This window comes from Lynx canadensis, chromosome D4 (assembly GCF_007474595.2).
Source record: "Lynx canadensis isolate LIC74 chromosome D4, mLynCan4.pri.v2, whole genome shotgun sequence".
Classification (NCBI taxonomy): Eukaryota; Metazoa; Chordata; class Mammalia; order Carnivora; family Felidae; genus Lynx; species Lynx canadensis.
The window spans coordinates 39,800,628-39,818,829 of record NC_044315.2 but is presented as its reverse complement, the minus strand read 5'-3'; the positions used below and the strand labels follow the sequence as shown (position 1 = coordinate 39,818,829).

Genomic DNA, 18,202 nt, shown 5'->3' with positions numbered 1-18,202 from the left:
GGGGTGCCTGGGTGGCTTAGTCGGTTAAGCGTTCGACTTCAGCTTAGGTCATGATCGCGCGGTTCGTGAGTTTGAGCCCCGTGTTGGGCTCTGTGCTGACAGCTCAGAGGCTGGAGCCTGCCTGGGATTCTGTCTCTCCCTCTCTCTCTGCCCCTCCCCCGCTTGCTGTCTCTCTCTCAAAAATAAACAAACATTAAGAAAAATAAATATAATAACCGGTTATACTTTAGGGTTTTGTCATTAAATTTTACTGATAGCAATTTATCCGAAACCCAGATGCATTTATCTATAGTTGACTTAAGGGTGGAGTTTAGCTTTGATAATGCTGATCAATTTAGAGTTCCCCATATTTTTTGATAACTTACTTTGATAGCGTAATTTAAGGTTGGTTACCAAGCTTTTAGTGAAAATTTGATTTCTATCATTTAGTTTGACTACTAATAGTGTCTTACTATTATAGTGTTTAAAATTAGAAGTGTACAGAATAAGACTTTAATAGAGTAGAGCAGCAATATTTATGTCAAACTCTCTTACAGTGAAGATGTAGAAGAAGAATATTTTCTTGGATCTATCTTCCTATCTATCTATCTATCTATCTATCTATGAAAGAGAGAGGGAGGACTTCCTATAAAGTCTTCTAAACTGTTGTTGCTAAATTTCAGCAGTACTCTTTTGCCTTTAGTAAATGGATTTTAATTTCCTTCTCTAGAACGGGAGTTCTGGGAATTATGTAACAAATGTAATTTGATGAGACCAAAGCGATCCCATCACTGTAGCCGCTGCGGCCACTGCGTGAGGAGAATGGATCATCACTGTCCGTGGTAAGAAATGGATAATTTACTTTTAGGAAGAAAAAAGAAAGAAACAGTGAAAAATAAATCTTAGGACTTAGCATATTTAAACAAAAGTTATATTAAAGTTATGCAGTTAAACAAAAGTTATTAAAGTTATGCGGTTAAAAAAAAACCCCTTTAGTGAGGATAATAAGGATACCTTTTTCTATCAGGTTCTATCAACTCTCAAAGTCATTTTTGCACATTTTGCACATTACACGCATGCTGGATATGTACAAGTGGTAGTTCACTGCTTCTGCTGAACTGCCAACATTTTTGGTCAATAGGGGGCTCTCTTGTAATATTTTAAAAAACGGTTCAGTTGAGAACTAGCGTTTTGAAAACAAATGCTGTGAGAATTCTGCATTGTATCTCATTTCAAAGCTGTCACAAAAATCTGTGAGCAAGATATTGTATTTAATTCTGTTTTCCTAGCATGGGATCTCTGTATAAATATTTAAACTAGTATAGCGTAGCACTTTGTAAATATATCTAAATACATATATATTTATGTTTGTACACTCATACATGCATATATACAAAGTTAACTGCACAATGGGCTTTTGGAATTTATAACTGCATTTATCTATAGTTGACTTAAGGGTGGAGTTTAGCTTTGACAATGCTGATCAATTTAGAGTTCCCCATATTTTTTGATAACTTACTTTGATAGCATCATTTAAGGTTGGTTACCAAGCTTTTAGTGAAAATTTGATTTTTACTATAAATCTATTATTTAAATAGAAAGTATTTCCTGAGATTAGGAAAAAAATAAAAGCATTTTTTAAAAAAGCATTTTAGATAGAAGCACTTGGTTACTATATAAAAAGGCTTAAAATTGTCTGATTCCATTAACGGGATAGTGTAGTATATTAATATATAGTTGGTGTTTAAAAAATATGCTTTGAATTTAAACAGATTAATTCTCAAGTGAATTTCTAAACCTCAGTGATCTGTTTACAACTATAATAGTAATAGACTAAAAAGAAAAGGCTAGGTAAAACATGTATTATTGGGTAAGTGGTAATCACACTGAAAAACTCAACTGCATACCCTTTTTTAGAGTACTGTTTCTGATTAACTAATTAAATATGTAATGTTCAAATTACAGTTGGATATCGATCCTTCCTTTGAAAGGAATGCATTATTTTAAGCTTTAAAATAATCAACCAGGAGATGTTTTGGTCCTGTAGAGATTAGCGATATTCCTTATTTTAAGGAATAGAGATTAACTTGGTGACAAACAAAATGTGCTATTAACCTAAATTTTGTGATTGGGGTGAGCTGTCTCTGTCTGTCGGTTTCTTCTGTGGTTTTCGTCAGCTTCTCAGAGTCCTGGTGGGAAGAAGAGTGGAAGTAGAAAGAGTTGGAGGTAGGAAAGGAGGGTAGACCAGTGGCCTTAAAAAGACTGAGGGACTTTCCTGATTGAATTCCTTAGTAGAGCATTGCTGAGATAGTCAGAGGGTAAGGGCAGTGGACGGTGTAAATTGGAAGCAAAGAGAATTTTTGAGATTTTCAGAAACTGCATTATCGTAACTGCTTAAGAGCTTTAGATTTGGAGGTCAGTTCTCAGGTCACCTTGAGATTTTCTGTTTCAGGCTCTGATTACTCTTTCTGAATAGCTTGTTACTGAAAGGACTCTTACATATAGTCTGAGTACCTTAGTGTTGCTTAAAGCTCTCCGGTAAGGAGAAGAATGCCGTCATCATAGCAGTTATGTCTTAAATTTGGGCAGGACGAGGAGAATGGGGTGAGCAGAAGTCATGGAAGCAACAGCTGGTGAAGAGTGTGTTTGAGATCACACACGAGCACGCTTCCCGCTTGCGAAAGAAAGCCCTGCTTGCGAGTAGCAAAACCCAGGCATTCTCGTATTTACAAAGCCTGAGATCTTAAGTTTAGGAAATGCTTCTGCAGGTTTCCCATTTCATTCTATGTCTGATTTTAAAAAGTAGTTTCAATGATACACCTTTAAAACAACAATTTGTTAGGAACTGAACCTGTTGTATCTCCCCCCCCCCCCCCAAACAATGGCAGTATAATGCTATAGTGAAATGAAAACATTTGTAAAAGTAAATTATAGTTCTGGACTAGGGTTTTCTGCTGGAATTGTAAAATATTTTCAAAATTGGGGTATGATAAATTAATTTGGAACAATAAAATACTGAGTTTGCATTAGCCTTGAAAATGTTAGGATGATAACGTTAATTATTTTTCCTGGTTATGGTTCACTATTGTCCTGGTGGAAGTGTAGCTCTGAGAATTTGTAAATACTTTTGGATATGTGTTTATTTCCAGCAACTAAGGGTGGATTTTAAAAGTAAGAAAAATTGCGAATGCTTAGCAGTAATGTCAAAGCTGCAGGTTTTAAGTTCTTTTGCTTCCAATCGTTCGAATTGCTCTCCACAGCTGGAATGCTGGAATGGAAGAGCGATATAGAGAAGGCTCTTGTTTTCTTGGCTACTGTCTCTTCCTCTGGCAAGTGTCTTAACTCCTTTGTTCCTGCTCCCCTATCAGTGAAACGGGGAGACTGCCATCTGCTCTTCCTGCCACACTGGGTGGTTGTGACTTGAAGGCAGATCATCTCCACGGACTTCCTTTTTGTCAAGTAGAAAGTGCTTTACAAATGTGAGGAGGCATATTTGTAGTGTAGCTTTTCCTATGCACGGTTTGCTTTTAGGTTTAGGTGATGTTAGCATATCTCCGGGAAGTCAAGCATAATATGAAGTTGTTTGTGTTTATTTTTACCAGCCCCAAGATTAACATTTTATTAAAGTTGAAAATATTGTTTCTGTTTTCATTTTTTTCTTCAGGATTAACAATTGTGTTGGCGAAGATAATCATTGGCTTTTTCTGCAGTTGTGTTTCTACACAGAACTTCTTACTTCCTACGCACTGATGTTTTCTTTCTGCCACTATTATTACTTTCTTCCACTAAAAAAGCGTAACTTGGTAAGAAATGTTCATGTTCACTGATGTTAGAACAGCTGTAGCATACAGTTATTAACATGTGGTTCCTTTAAGTGCAGAGGATTGGAAACAAAAAACAACAAAAATATACTCCAAACTTGGTGAATTTGAGAATGTATTGGGGCTGAGAAAGTAGACTCTAATCTGACATTCCCTTTTAACCAAATCCATTTATGATTATTTATTAGTGTTGAGTGACTTTCTTTAAAAAGCAACATACGAGGTCTTTCAATATGTATGTTTTGGTTTAAGAATATCTACGATAATGAGGGAGAAAGTGAAAAATGTTAACTTCTCATTTCTTTTCAGGAATAAAAACAGACTTTAATTTTTTAAAGTTTCTCAAGGGAATGTTAAGTTTTTGAGAAAAAGGACCTTTTTTCCCTTTGATTTTAAACAATTATGATGAGAATTTGCAAGGTTCTTTAAAAAGTTATTGTCGTATATACCATCGGAAGGAGTGCTTTTCCCACTGTATACAGGAATAACAATAGATCTTAGTAAGACTTGCCCCAAATAGTGCTACTAGGGGTGGTTGGCAGCAACAAGTTTTAAGTACTTGACCAAGTACCAACACCATGCAGTGGGCATGTTGTTCCAATTCTCACTTTAATGCACAAAACAACCACGTGAGGTGGGTACAGTTTCCCCCAGTTTTGTAGATGAGCAAACAGACTAATAGACATTAATTAAGTAGTTACTGAAGGCACAAAGCTAGTAAGTGAGTATTCAGCTGGTTTTAGTTGTAGAACTGGGATTTGAATCTGATCTTGTGTTTTTGAATCTTACCCTCTGTGTTTTGTGTATACGGTTGGTATTGAAGCCTGATCTTGTGCATAATTTGGACTTGGATTGTGTTTTGAAATTGTGTGTGTGTATGTGTGTGTGTGAGAGAGAGGGAGAGATACACACACACACACACACACACACACACACACACACACACACAGAGACCAGACTGAGAAAGAGGCAGACAGGTAGACAGAACAGAACGACAGCATGCACAAGGGTGTGGGTGCACGTGCACACGTGAAGAAGGAAGGTAGGGTAGAAGAAAGAGGAGAAAGACTACAGTCCTTGATGGAGAAGGGGAATTTTTCTTTCCTGTTCATGTCATTTCATACTGCTTGAATCTTTTGTATTAAATAATAACAATTTCAGTGGTGGTACATTTAATTAAGTTTTAGAATAAGGGAGTGGGAGGTCTCTCTAAAGAATAAGGTCTTTAAGTGCTGCGTATTTAGAAAATTTTAGTATAGATGATCATTTTGTATAATTAAAAGGATATTTGCTATTGTTGCTTGGCTGTGTATGTTAGTGGGGCCTTGTGATAATGTGTATTTCCTATAGATGGAGCAACTGAAATTAGATACTAACTGAAAAAAGTTCAAAAGGGAGAACTTTATGGGTGTTTGACTTTTTCACACTGAGAATTTAGTGCATGCCAGTACTGTAGTTTTAGACATGTTTCATCTTATTTATAGATTGATTTCTGGTATAATTGGCATTATAGTTAGACTGTGTAAAAGGTTGAACGTATTCGTGCAAGAGTGACCTATCTCAAATAATTGAGCCTCGTAAGAAAAGCATTAAAATAAAATTTCCCAGTGAGGGGCGCCTGGGTGGCTCAGTCGATTAAGCATCGGACTTCAGCTCAGGCCATGATCTTGGGGTTCATGAGTTCAAGCTCCACATCAGGCTCTGTGCTGACAGCTCAGAGCCTGGAGCCTGCCTCGGGATCCTGTGTCTCCCTCTCTCTCTGCCCCACTCCCGCTTACACTCTGTCTCTCTTTCTCTCTCAAAAATAAACAAACATTAAGAAGAATTTTGTTTTAGTTTCTCAGTGAGATTAGGGTCATACTTTTTTAAAGAGAGATAAAATTTAGTGGTGTTAATGAAAACCCAATAGGGGTTTTGCATTGTAGGAAAGTGGAGGGGATTGGCAAACTATGGACCTTGCGTTAAATTTGACCCTTCACCTGTTTTTATTAATAACGTTTTACTGAAACACACCTATTAACATTTGTTTCCATATTGTCTACATTTGCTTTTGGGCTACAACAGCAGAGTTGAGTAGTTGTGACAGAGACATTTGGCCCAAAAAGCCTGAAATATTAACTCTTTGGCGCTTTATATTGAGTTTGCCAACCCCTGGTAGTAGAATGATCTTGGCTTTGTGAGCAGACACACTTAAGATCAAAGCCTGACTTTTCTTACTTTATGTATAACCTTTGACACCATGTTTAGCTTTTCTGAATTGCAGTGTTCTCTTCTGGAAAATGTGAGTAATAAGGAGATTAAATGAGATAACACATGTGAAAATATGATATATAATAGACATTCAGTTTATGTTATGTTTGACTTTATAAAAGCTCTCAAAAAGAGAGAACAGCTTTTCTTTGGCCTGTTAAATTTTATGAAAATTTTACAGACCATTTAACAGTATTACTGGGAGACCAATGATAGACTAAAGAAATTTTGATAATCAAGAATATAATGGTAATGTTTAACTGAAGGATTAAGACATTTGAAATTACAAACTGATTTCCCTCTCCAAATGAAAGGTAGAAACTTTGGAAAATTTCTGCCAGTTAGAGAAAGAATCACTTTTTTAAATGGGAAAACTGGTTATAGGCGGTAATATTTGAATCCTTAGATATATATAAATATTATATGTTACATGATTTTATTAAATAAATATTTAAATGCATACTGAATGTTGACAAAAGACCAGCAGAATAGTAAATGTTTGTTAGGAGATACAAAATGTAGGAAGAAAGAAAAAGTGCAGAGAAGCTGAGTTATGTAGAAGATTAGAGGTATGGTTTCATTCTTTGCATGTGGCTGTCCAGTTTTCCCAGCACCGTTTACTGAAGAGATAGTCCTTTCCCCATTGACTATTCTTGGCCCCTTTGTCAAAAGTTAATTGACCATATATGCATGGGTTTATTTCTCGGTTCTCTGTTTTGTTCCATTGATTTATGTGTCTGTTTTTACACCAGTATCATACTGTTTTGACTACTAAAGCTTTTTAATATAGTTTAAAATCAGAAAGTGATGCCTCCAGCCTTCTTTTTCTTTCTCAGGATTGGTTATTCAGAGTTTTTTGTTATTCTGTACAAATTTTAGGATGGTTCTGTTTCTGTGAAAAAAAATGCCATTGGGATTTTGGTCGGGTTTGCATTGAAATCTATACATTGCTTGGGTGGTAGACATTTTAAGAATATTTCATTCTTCCAATCCATGAGCACAGAATAGCTTTCCATTTTATTAGTGTTTTCTTCAATTTTTTTCATTGGTGTCTTGGTTTTTACTGTACAGATCTTTTACTTCATTAGTTTTACTTCATTAGTTACATTTATTCCAAGGTATTTTTTGATGCAGTTATAAGTGGGATTATTTTCTTAAATCTCTTTCTGATAGTTATTAGTTTACAGAAACACAACCGATATTTGTATATTGACTTTGTATCCTGCGACTTTACTGAGTTCATTTAGTAGTTCTAACAGATTTTGGTGGAGTGTTTAGGTTTTTCTATATATATCATGTCAGATGCAAAGAGAGAAAGTTTTACTTCTTTTCTAATTTGGATGCCTTTTTGTTCTTGCTTAATTGCTCTAACTTGCAGTACTAAGTTGAATAAGTGGTAACAGTGGACATCCTTGTCTTTGATCTTAGAGCAAAAGCTTTCAGCTTTTCATTATTGAATATGATGTTCCTCTGGGCTAGTCATATATGGCCTTTATTATGTTGAGATATGTTCCTTCTACACCTAATTTTAAGACTTTTTATCATGAATGGATGTTGAATTTTGTAGAATGCTTTTTTTCTGCATTATTGAGATCATCGTGATTTTTTTTTTTTCATTCTATTAATGTGGTGTATCACGCTGTTTTGCAGATGTTGAACCATCCTTGATTTCCTGGAATAAATTCAACTTGATCATGGTGTATGATTTTTTTTAACGTATTGATGAATTCACTTTGCTTATGTTTCGTGGAGGATTTTTGCATCTATGTTCATCAGGGATTTTGTTGTGTGATTTTCTTTTTAAAAATTTTTTTTTGTTTAATGTTTGTTTATTTTTGAGAGAGAGAGAGAGAAAGAGATAGATCAGGGGAGGGGGAGAGAGAGAGGGAGACACAGAATCTGAAGCAGGCTCCAGGCTGTCAGCACTGAGCCGGACGTGGGGCTGGAACTGGTGAACCACGAGATCATGACCTGGGCTGAAGTCAGGTGCTTAACTGCCTGAGCCACCCAGGTGCCCCTGCTTTTCTTTTCTTCTAATGTTGTCTGATTTTGGTAGCAGGTTAATGAAAGCCTTGTAGAGTGATTTTTGAAAGTATGCCCTCTTCAGGTTTTGTAATAGTTTGAGAAGGATTGCAATAGTTTGAGAATTCTTCTTTGAGTGTTTGGTAGAATTCACCAGTGAAGCTGTCTGGTCTTGGACTTTTCTTTGTTGAGTGGCTTTTGATTACTGATTCAGTTTCCTTACTAGTAATTGGTCTGTTCAGACTTTCTGTTTCTTTATGATTCAGTTCTGGTAGGTTGTATATTTCTAGGAATTTATCTGTTTTCTTCTCGGTTGTCCCATTTATTGCTATATCATTTTTATAGTATAGTAGTCTCTTATGATTCTTATGTTTGTATGGTGTCAGTTGTAATGTCTCCTCTTTTGTTTCTGATTTGATTTGAGTCCTCTTTTTCTTTAAGTGTGTCTAGCTGAAGATTAATCCATTTTCTTTATCTTTTCAAGGAATCTGCTTTTAGTTTCCTTAATCTTCTCTATTGTCTTTTTAGTCCCTATTTCATTTATTTCTGCTCTTATTTTCATGATTTCTTTCCTTCTCCTAACTTTTGGCTTAGTTTCTTCTTTTTCTAGTGCCTCGAGGTATTAAGTTAGGTGGTTTGAAATCTTTCTTTTTTCCTAATTTAGGAATTTGTTGCTGTGAACTTCTTTCAGAACTGCTTTTGCTGTGTCTCCTAAGTTGTAGTGTGTTCAATTTCTATTTTCATTTTCCTCAAGATGTTTTCTTGATTTCTGTTTTGATTTCTTCTCTGACACTTTGGTTGTTCAGTAGTGTGTTGTTTCATCTCCACGTATTTGTGAATTTTCCAGTTTTCTTCTTATAATTTCTAGTTTCATACCATTGTGGTTGGAGAAGATGTTTAATATGATTTCAGTCAACTTTATGAAGACTTGTTTTGTGGCCTAACATGTGATCTGCCCTGGAGAATGTTCTGTGTATGTTTGAGAAGACTATATCTTCTGCTGCTGTTGGGTGGGATGGTCTATAAATGTCTGTCTGCTCTAATGTGTAGTTTCAGTCCAATGTTTTCTTAATTTCCTGTCTGGATGTTCTATCCATTGTGGAAACTGGAGTATTGAAGTCCCTGCCATTATTGTATTGCTGCCTATTTCTCCCTTCAGGTCTGTTGATATTTGCTTTATGTATTTAGGTATTCCTATGTTGTGTGCATAAATATTTACAAATATTATATCCTGTTGTTGAATTAATCTCTTTATCATTATATTGACCTACCTTGTCTCTTAATATAGTCTTTGGCTTAAAGTCTGTTTTGTTGGATATAAAAGTATAGCTACTTCTGCTTACTTTTGGTTTCCATTTACACCAAGTATCTTTTTCTCTTTACTTGCAGTCTGTGTGTCCTTAAAGCCAAAGTGAGTCACTTATAGGCACCATATTGTTGAGCTTTTTTTTTTTTTTTTGTTAAATCTATTCAGCCATTCTTTGTCTTTTGATTGGAGTATTTAGTCCATTTACATTTAAAGTAATTATTAATAGGTATGCAGTTCCTTTTTCCCTATTGTTAATTGTTTTCTGTCTATTTTATAATTCCTTTGTTCCCTTCTTCTCTTGCTCTCTTTGTGATTTGATGATTTTCTGTAGTTGTGTTGTATACTGTTGTGTAGGAATTGCTCAGCTAGTTTCTGGGTTTCTTTCAAAGAGAATTGTTCCATGTGTAGCAGTAGATCAGTGTATCTGTGAAAAGAGTTGAGTTCAGGGGCGCCTGGGTGGCTCGGTCGGTTAAGTGTACGACTTCGGCTCAGGTCGTGATCTCACGGTCCGTGAGTTCGAGCCCCGCGTCGGGCTCTGTGCTGACCGCTCAGAGCCTGGAGCCTGTTTCAGATTCTGTGTCTCCCTCTCTCTCTGCCCCTCCCCTGTACATGCTCTGTCTCTCTCTGTCTCAAAAATAAATAAACGTTAAAAAAAAATTAAAAAAATTAAAAAAAAAAAGAAAAGAGTTGAGTTCAGAAGCGTCACATGTCACCACCTTGGACTGGCACTCCCTTCTTTTTTGGTCTTTATATTTCAGTTATTCTGTATTGTGCTTCACTGTCTTCTTTGCATCTTTCCTATTTGAGAGTTTATGTAATTTCTTGAAACTCTGGCTTGATGTCTTTCTTAAGTTACAGACCTTTCTTTGCCTATATCACTTCAAATGTTGCTTCTGCCAAACTTTGCTTTTACGTTTCTGATTTTCTCATTTTGTGTACATGAGGTCTCACTGCACTGCATACCTTTCACAGTCTTTTCTGTATTTTATTTTTTTCTCTGTGTTTCAGATGGCTGTTTTCTACTGACCTTTATTGTGGTTTACTGATCAGCTCTTCTGCTCTGTCAAACCCCTCCACTGAGTTATTCATTCACTTAGAATTTTTCACTTTCAAAATTTTCATTGATCCCTTTTTCATAGATCACTAGTTTGGTGAAATTCTCCTATTTATCTTCTATACTTGTGCACATTTTAATTAAAGTTATTTTAATGTCTACGTCTGACAATTTCAATATTGAGATCTACTTGTGGGTCTGTTTCTGTTGACTCTTTTTCTGTCTCTCTTAGTTTCCAATTATTTGGTCCTTTCTTCTGGCATATCTGATAAATTTTGTTGGATGCCAGCCATTTTATATGACAAACTGTAGAAGATCTGTTTTATTTATTTATTTTTTCAAGATATGATTTACTCACTTTTTTTGGACAGACAGTAAGAGAAGGCTCATCTTGGTCCAACGAAGGGTTTGTATGACAAACATTTCTAAGACTAAATAATAGAACATTGGTCTTAATACAGCAGTTCTTTTGAAGATAACATTGCATTTATTGAGGTTTTGTAAGGATTTATAATTGCTGGGTTTGGTCTTTGCGAAGGACTACTTTCAGTTTGCCTTCTCTCTTACGATGTAGCCCTTCATGAGTCTCAGTTGAAAACCTTAGGTGTTTACTGTGGATTGTACCTTTTCCTTGTTCTTTCCCCAAATGTTTTCCCTCACAGGTGTCATTGGCAGTAGCATTTTGTTTAAAAATTTCTTCCCAAGTGATTCTTATCAGTGTTGTCTGCGCAACTCCAGGAGATAACACTCACATCCTGGTCTATGTGAAAGGTGTCCTATGGGGTTGTACAGAACAGTGCTGCTCTAGCCGCTGTGCTCTAGCACTGTTGTACTGTAGGGAATGAGACTTGGGATGGGCTTTCAGCATAGGTAGAGATTAACCAGACGAGGACATGAAGGAAGTCCTTGTTGAATAAGAGGACAACTAAAGGCAATAATGGAAACAATTGGTTTTAAGGTCAAGTCTGCTCTAAAATACTAATAATACTCTACAGCAAATGTTTCTAAGGCTAAATAATAGAACCTTGTTCTTGCTACAACACTTCTTTTAATGATGACATTTATTGTATTTTTTTTATAAAGGTAGGAAAAAAACTACCAGTAATTTCAGTACAAAAGTCATCATTATTATCATTGACATTTAAAAAAAATAACGTTTTGTAGTGGACTATTTTTCGGACAATGCTGCCCCATCAATTTTTTTCTAAGTTTTTGCTGTGTCTTTCTTTAAAATTTTATTTATTTTTTATTTTTTTCAACATATGAAATTTATTGTCAAATTGGTTTCCATACAACACCCAGTGCTCATCCCAACAGGTGCCCTCCTCAATACCCACCACCCACCCTTCCCTCCCTCCCACCCCCCATCAACCCTCAGTTTGTTCTCAGTTTTTGTTTTTTTTTTTTAATTTTTTTTTCAACGTTTATTTATTTTTGGGACAGAGAGAAACAGAGCATGAACGGGGGAGGGGCAGAGAGAGAGGGAGACACAGAATGGGAAACAGGCTCCAGGCTCTGAGCCATCAGCCCAGAGCCTGACGCGGGGCTCGAACTCACGGACCGTGAGATCGTGACCTGGCTGAAGTCGGACGCTTAACCGACTGCGCCACCCAGGCGCCCCTGTTCTCAGTTTTTATGTCTCTTATGCTTTGGCTCTCTCCCACTCTAACCTCTTTTTTTTTTTTTTTCCTTCCCCTCCCCCATGTGTCTTTTTGATTTTTCTCTAAAGCAAACGAACCAAACTATATCCAGCTCTTCACTTGGTGTGTAAAGCTGGCCAGATAGTGTCAGAAACTTGGTTAATTCACATTGTGACCCTTTCAGTTATTTGAGATGTGGAATAAAAGTCCCCCAATGTCCCTAATTATCTTTGGAGCTTGTATTAATGATCACTGTGTATCGTTCTTGTGGAAATATTAGCACAATTAAGGCATGCCATAGCCTTTGACCCTGTATTCTGTCAGCCAAAGAAGTGAAAGCTTTAGTCTGTGTTCTTCTTTATACCCTTTCGGGTTGGTAGATGGCAGCATCGTATCTTTGCCAGCCAAATTCTAAAGCTGAGTGCTGGTTCTCTGGGTGGGAGAAGAAAGTGTTAACGACTCTTCCTTCGGTTTTTGTTTCCTTTGTTTTTAAGACGAGAGTGTTTATTAATTAAACAAAAGAAGAAATGAATTGTCATTTAAACTTTGTTGTAATGGCACTCCACCTGTATTCAGTAGAAAATTGGTACATCTTGGTTAAGCTCAAGGAAGAGAGCCTTGAGAGAGAAAGCATGCCGTTCACAAACTCTGGGAAGTGAAGGGCTTGGAACCCTGGTTTTCTTCCATTTCTCTTCTAGTAACCTCCTCCTGTCAAGAGAGTTCTTTCTGTGCTGGATTGTTTTAACTGCTTTGCATTTGCCCTGTTGTTTTTTTAGAGTAACAGTGCTTTTTGGGTTTCTTCTTAATCTTTATTTTTAAAATATCCACCTGTCATGAACTTTAAAAAATGTATATTTTTACTATGTGAAGCTTTGAGGAAATATTTCAATATATCCTTTAATGAGGGAAGGAGGTAGTAAGAACTTAAGGAGATAATTTATTCAGCAGGAATCAATGCCCATAATAAGAATATATTTTTAAGCTGTAAATATTGATAAATATCCTAAGTTTTATACTAAAGAAGGCCTAAGAACCTAAAATGAATTAGTATTACTATTTTCTTTGTAAATACTAGCTAAAATAATCTCAAAATACTCTGGATAGACAAAAAATACATTTATCTGGAAAAACTGCAGAAACTTAATAGGTATCTTTCTAAGTAAAAGGGAATCAAAATTAAACATTTTGGTTAAAATCACAGAATCCAAAATCAATGAAGATCATAAGCTTTCATCTTAAACATTTTGGACAAGTTTTTCAAATGTTAGATGTCAAATTAGTTTGACCATCATTTGCACTTATCATGCCAATATAATGTTAAATTTTACTTTTAAAACCCCTCTTGAAACTAATGTCTTACTTTAGTGATTGGGATGAAATCATTTTAAAGATTTCAAAACCTGTAGATGAGGGGAATGATTTGGCATTTTAAATGCATAAAATAGATGGATGTTAAATTGAAATTTCTGTGACCAGTGTTCATGTTTGACTTTTTCACATAGTTGTTTTTAATGTTAGCACTTGTCATATGGCGTATTATTAAATTATAACAGTGTATTTCATTTTATTGTGTGCTAGCTTACCAAAACCAATATTAGAAAAATATAGCTTTATAATTAAATATGAAGTATCACTATACTTAGTATACTTTAAAAAATTTATTATTCGTTGATTCATAAATATATCATTAGTCATATTTTTCATGAATTTTACGTGCTGTTATTCTGGAGCTGTAAGTATTTGATTAGTGGAAAATGTCAACTCCTTTAAAATATTCCTGCGAGGATAAGTAGCATGGTTCCCATTGTACCGATAAGGTGACTGAGATTCAGAGCAGTCTAAAACTTGTCCAGTCTGAGAGTTACCACTTGGCAGGTGTGATTTCAGCCCATTTCTTGCTGTCTCTAAGTCAGTATTCTTTCCAGGTGCTATTGTACTTTTTGTATTTTTCCCTAAGGGCATTTTTTTGTCCTAACAATTTTGTCGTAGCATTATTAATTTAAAAATGTACAGATTAAAAAATGCTGGAGTGTCAGACAAAATCTATTCTATGGAGAAAGCTCATTGAAATCTCCTGATTGGTGACTTCATATTTTGCTGTTTCATTTTTCATTGAGATATCCTATTTTTAATAGCTTATCTAATATGAGGACTGTCAAAATAGACCTTATTAAGGCATTTTAGTGGTTTAAATAGTTTTAAAAATTTGTACCTACCTGCAGTCTCATATTGTAGGCAATACTGTCTGCCTACGTGAGAAAATCAGAGGTTGTTTTCTTTTTGAAATAAAAAATTTGTAGCTATTAGTATAGAGATTTTGCAACTAACAATTTGTGTCATAACCACGTTAGTTCTAAGGTGACATCTTTTAAATTCTTTTTAGATGAAGCAGATTCACAAAATTTCTAACTGGTTCCTTTATACCTATTTTTTTGCGAAGGCCCGAAACTAATCTATGAATTACATTTAAGGCTATGTATGGGGAGAGTGACAGAAGGGGGAAGGAAGGGAGAGAATTTCAAAAAGTGAATGCTTCCAATATTCAGAGAAGGAAAATAAGTAATGTTTAGCAGTCCAGCTAACTCTTCGAGGAAGATACATTATTATTATTCCAATTAGCTCATATCTAGTAGCGTTGCTAAGGATTTGATGTCAGGTATAACAATGCCACAGGATTATTTGCCTAGCTTTTGGCTAACAAAGAATAGAAATAGCCAGAAGTTTGGATTGCAGGTAGCTTTGAATACTGGTTAATCTCTTTATAGTTTATCTTTCTATATAACCAATCTTAAAGTGTCCTGAATGCTTTATTGCTATTTAAAAAATATTTTAGAATTTGCTCCATAACCTTTGTTTTTTGATGTCTATAAAGTCATATGGTCACTTTAGAATGGATAAAATTGCTGAAATATGTATTTAACTTTTTGGATTTGGGGGAAAATAGTTGAGAATAGCCAAGAATAGTTTGGAATTCAGGATACAGTGAAATGAAAATGACTTTTAATGCTAATATGATGGTAATTGGCATTTTTGTTCATGGACCCTGAAATGGTAGTGGAGAGCTCATCCCTTGGTAAATTTTTTTTTTTTTTTTTTTTGGCTTGGAAGTTATAGTGTCAGATATACAATTAGTTTATATTTGTAGGGGGAAAAAATAGACAGTTTAAGAATGCCACGTCATTCTAACAGTTGTCAGTTCTGTGTGTCAGTATATCCCTGTGCTTTTAGGGTTACATGGAACACGGAAACCTTCTAATAAATCTTGACCTTGCCCTGAAATACCAGGTCTACTGAATATATATCCTCAGTAAATTTGTTTTATACAGCTCATTATTTATGAAGATTATAGCATTTAGTAAAAGATTTAACCCTTTTTTATTTCTAAGAATGGTTCAGTCACTTTGAGTTTTGTTTTTTTTTTAATTTTTTTTTTTTTTTAGCGTTTATTTATTTTTGAGACAGAGAGAGACAGAGCATGAACGGGGGAGGGGCAGAGAGGGAGGGAGACACAGAATCGGAAGCAGGCTCCAGGCTCTGAGCCATCAGCCCAGAGCCCGACGCGGGGCTCGAACTCACAGACCGCGAGATCGTGACCTGAGCTGAAGTCGGATGCTTAACCGACTGAGCCACCCAGGCGCCCCCAGTCACTTTGAGTTTAAATGGTCACAGCCTGGCAGCAGTTTTATTGTCTTGTTCATCTTTGAAATCGTAAGTTCAGTGGTAAATGTAGCAAGAAAATAGGGTCTCTTGTGTTGTTTTTTATTAAATTGCTCCAGTTTTTCTGGAATTTTTACTGTCAAAATATGGAAAGGCAGATAAAATGTTTTTTCTAAATTATTTTACCCTCAACCATGAACCTGACAGGTACCAGTGCAGTTTGCTCCCTAACAAAACTGCAGTTATATCTGTATGCAAACTTAATGTGTAATCCTGAATGCTCAGTGATAGCCATCAGTTATGTGTGAATAATGATTTTTTTCCTTTAGATATTAATTTCCATTAGGATTTAACAAAACTGAAAAGATGCATATTACTTGGGGGCTGGAGGTGAGAGAGGGATGTACAGAATAGTCCTGTAACTTCTTTGCCTGCATTTTGGAATATAATGGTAAAACTTAAGCCAAGGCTTATTCCAAAAAGTGCTGATGACCATTCAGATGTAACAGGATTTTATTTTATCCAAGAGTAATTGCCACATGAACCCGACTTCAGCATGTGAAATGTGAAATTGGTTATGAAGCCATTTTGAAAATTCAAGTCTGTATGCTTTAGATATCTCAGTTGTGTTCTAAGCCATTTTCATTTTTGGAAAATGGGAAAAACCAAATCCCTTGGAGCAGTATAGTGGGCGAAGGAGGGAGATTTTGTCCCCCAGAGGACATTCATTGGATAGGTCAGGAGACATTTTGGGTTGTCACAGGTTGCTTCAGGCATCTAGTGGGTGGAGGCCAGAGATGCTGCTAAAACTCCTACAATGCATAGGACAGTCCCCTCTAACAAAGAGTGATTTGGCCCAAAGGATCACCTGTGCTGAGGCTGAGAAACTTTTTAGTAGGAGGAAGATCATAAATACCTCAAATATTGTTAATTTTCAGACTGGTCTCATAAAAACACAGAAAACTACTTAATAGCCTATAAATAAAAATTGCTTCCTACTGATTGATATAAAAATTTATCGTTTTATAATGTAAAATTGTATCTGTAAAGGCTAGATGTTCATTTTCAAAAATTATGAAGAACACTCGTTTAGTCATTTAACAGATATTTGTTGAGTGTCTTCTGTGCACACTGGTCCCTGATCTAGGCTCTGACAATGCAGCAGTGAATAAAACAAAGTTCTTGCATTAAGGAGCTTATATTCTAATTGGTGGAGCTATGCAATGAACAAATACATGCTATGCAAAATAAATATTCTGATGTATAATAAAGTTGGGTAAGGGATAGAGATTAATGATTGATAATACAGTCAGAGAAGTCCTTTCTCAACAGTGACACTTGAGCAGAGACCTGGAACGCAAGCAAGTCACTGATACTGGGAGGAAGAACATTCCAGGGAGAGGAGAGAACCATGCCAAGTCCCCCTGGGGTGGGAGCACATTTGACCTTTCCAAGGAGCAGTCAGAAGGCCACTGTATCTTGAGTGGAGCCAATTGGGGAAGAGGGTAGGAGGAGCCGAGTTGAGAGCAGTAAGGGATGCAGTTGGATGTTGGAGATGTTTTATGTCAGGATGTTTGGTGGTCGGGACTTTGGAAACGACTGAAGGGTCTTGAGCCTGGTTGCACAAAGGCGTTTACATATTAGAAAGAAAACTGATTGCTAGGAAGAATAGATTGAGGGAGGACAAGGATAGTAGCAGGAGGACTAGTTGTGAGACGATCAAGTATAGTTCAAACATGAGATGATTACAGGAGTGGTGGAACTGTTGAGAAGTAGGCCAGTATAGTTCGGTAGTTGGGTCAACAGAGTGAGGCCCCACTGAAGTTGAGGATTTGTTAGCATTGACACCTACAGAGAGTTGGGCATGAAAGATGGGAGGTGGTATTCGGAGTGTGCCGCGCTTGAATTTGCATTTATGTTACGGGTACAGTTATGGGAAAGGATGTGATGCGGATTTAATTATAGAATTTGGATCGAGACTAGATTAGGATAGAAGATAAGATTATTGGAAGAATTGAGTTCAGGGAACTCACAGACCAAATATTAGAAGACTTACGCTAGATCATAAGTGGCCGAATCTGAGTCTTGGCTTATTTTCAGATAACTTGCATCAAGAAGCGATGCCCCCACTAGCTTCTAGTTTTGTTAACATTTTGAAAGTTTACATGATATCATTACAAAAGATTACCAGATAGGAATATAGGAGTATTATCTCATGTAAGTGCCCCTGTCTTCTGCCTCTGTTGGTTTTTGTGACATGTGTGTCTGCGTACTTGTTGCCTGTGTTTCTTTTTCTGTGTTTATCTCTGCTATTGGATGTGTGTAACAGTCTCTGTAAGTGGTACTCTGTCTCTTCACGTGTTGGGGGAGGAAATTCTCCTCTTTTGTCAGCTTTCTTCCTCATTTTCATTTATTCATTCAATAAATACTCATTGAGTACCTGCTGTGAGCTAGAGCTGGGGTCTGGGTT

The 18,202-nt window shown here is 36.1% G+C and overlaps 1 protein-coding gene across 1 annotated transcript in view; it reads left to right on the top strand.

The window, feature by feature from the left end:
* ZDHHC21 (zinc finger DHHC-type palmitoyltransferase 21) overlaps positions 1 to 18,202 on the top strand; it is a 69,858-nt gene that overhangs the window by 23,847 nt on the left and 27,809 nt on the right. The window contains exons 6-7 of the mRNA XM_030293079.1: positions 710 to 821; positions 3,644 to 3,782. Of these exons, the coding sequence (XP_030148939.1) occupies positions 710 to 821; positions 3,644 to 3,782 (251 nt within the window). The remainder of the gene's footprint in view (positions 1 to 709; positions 822 to 3,643; positions 3,783 to 18,202) is intronic.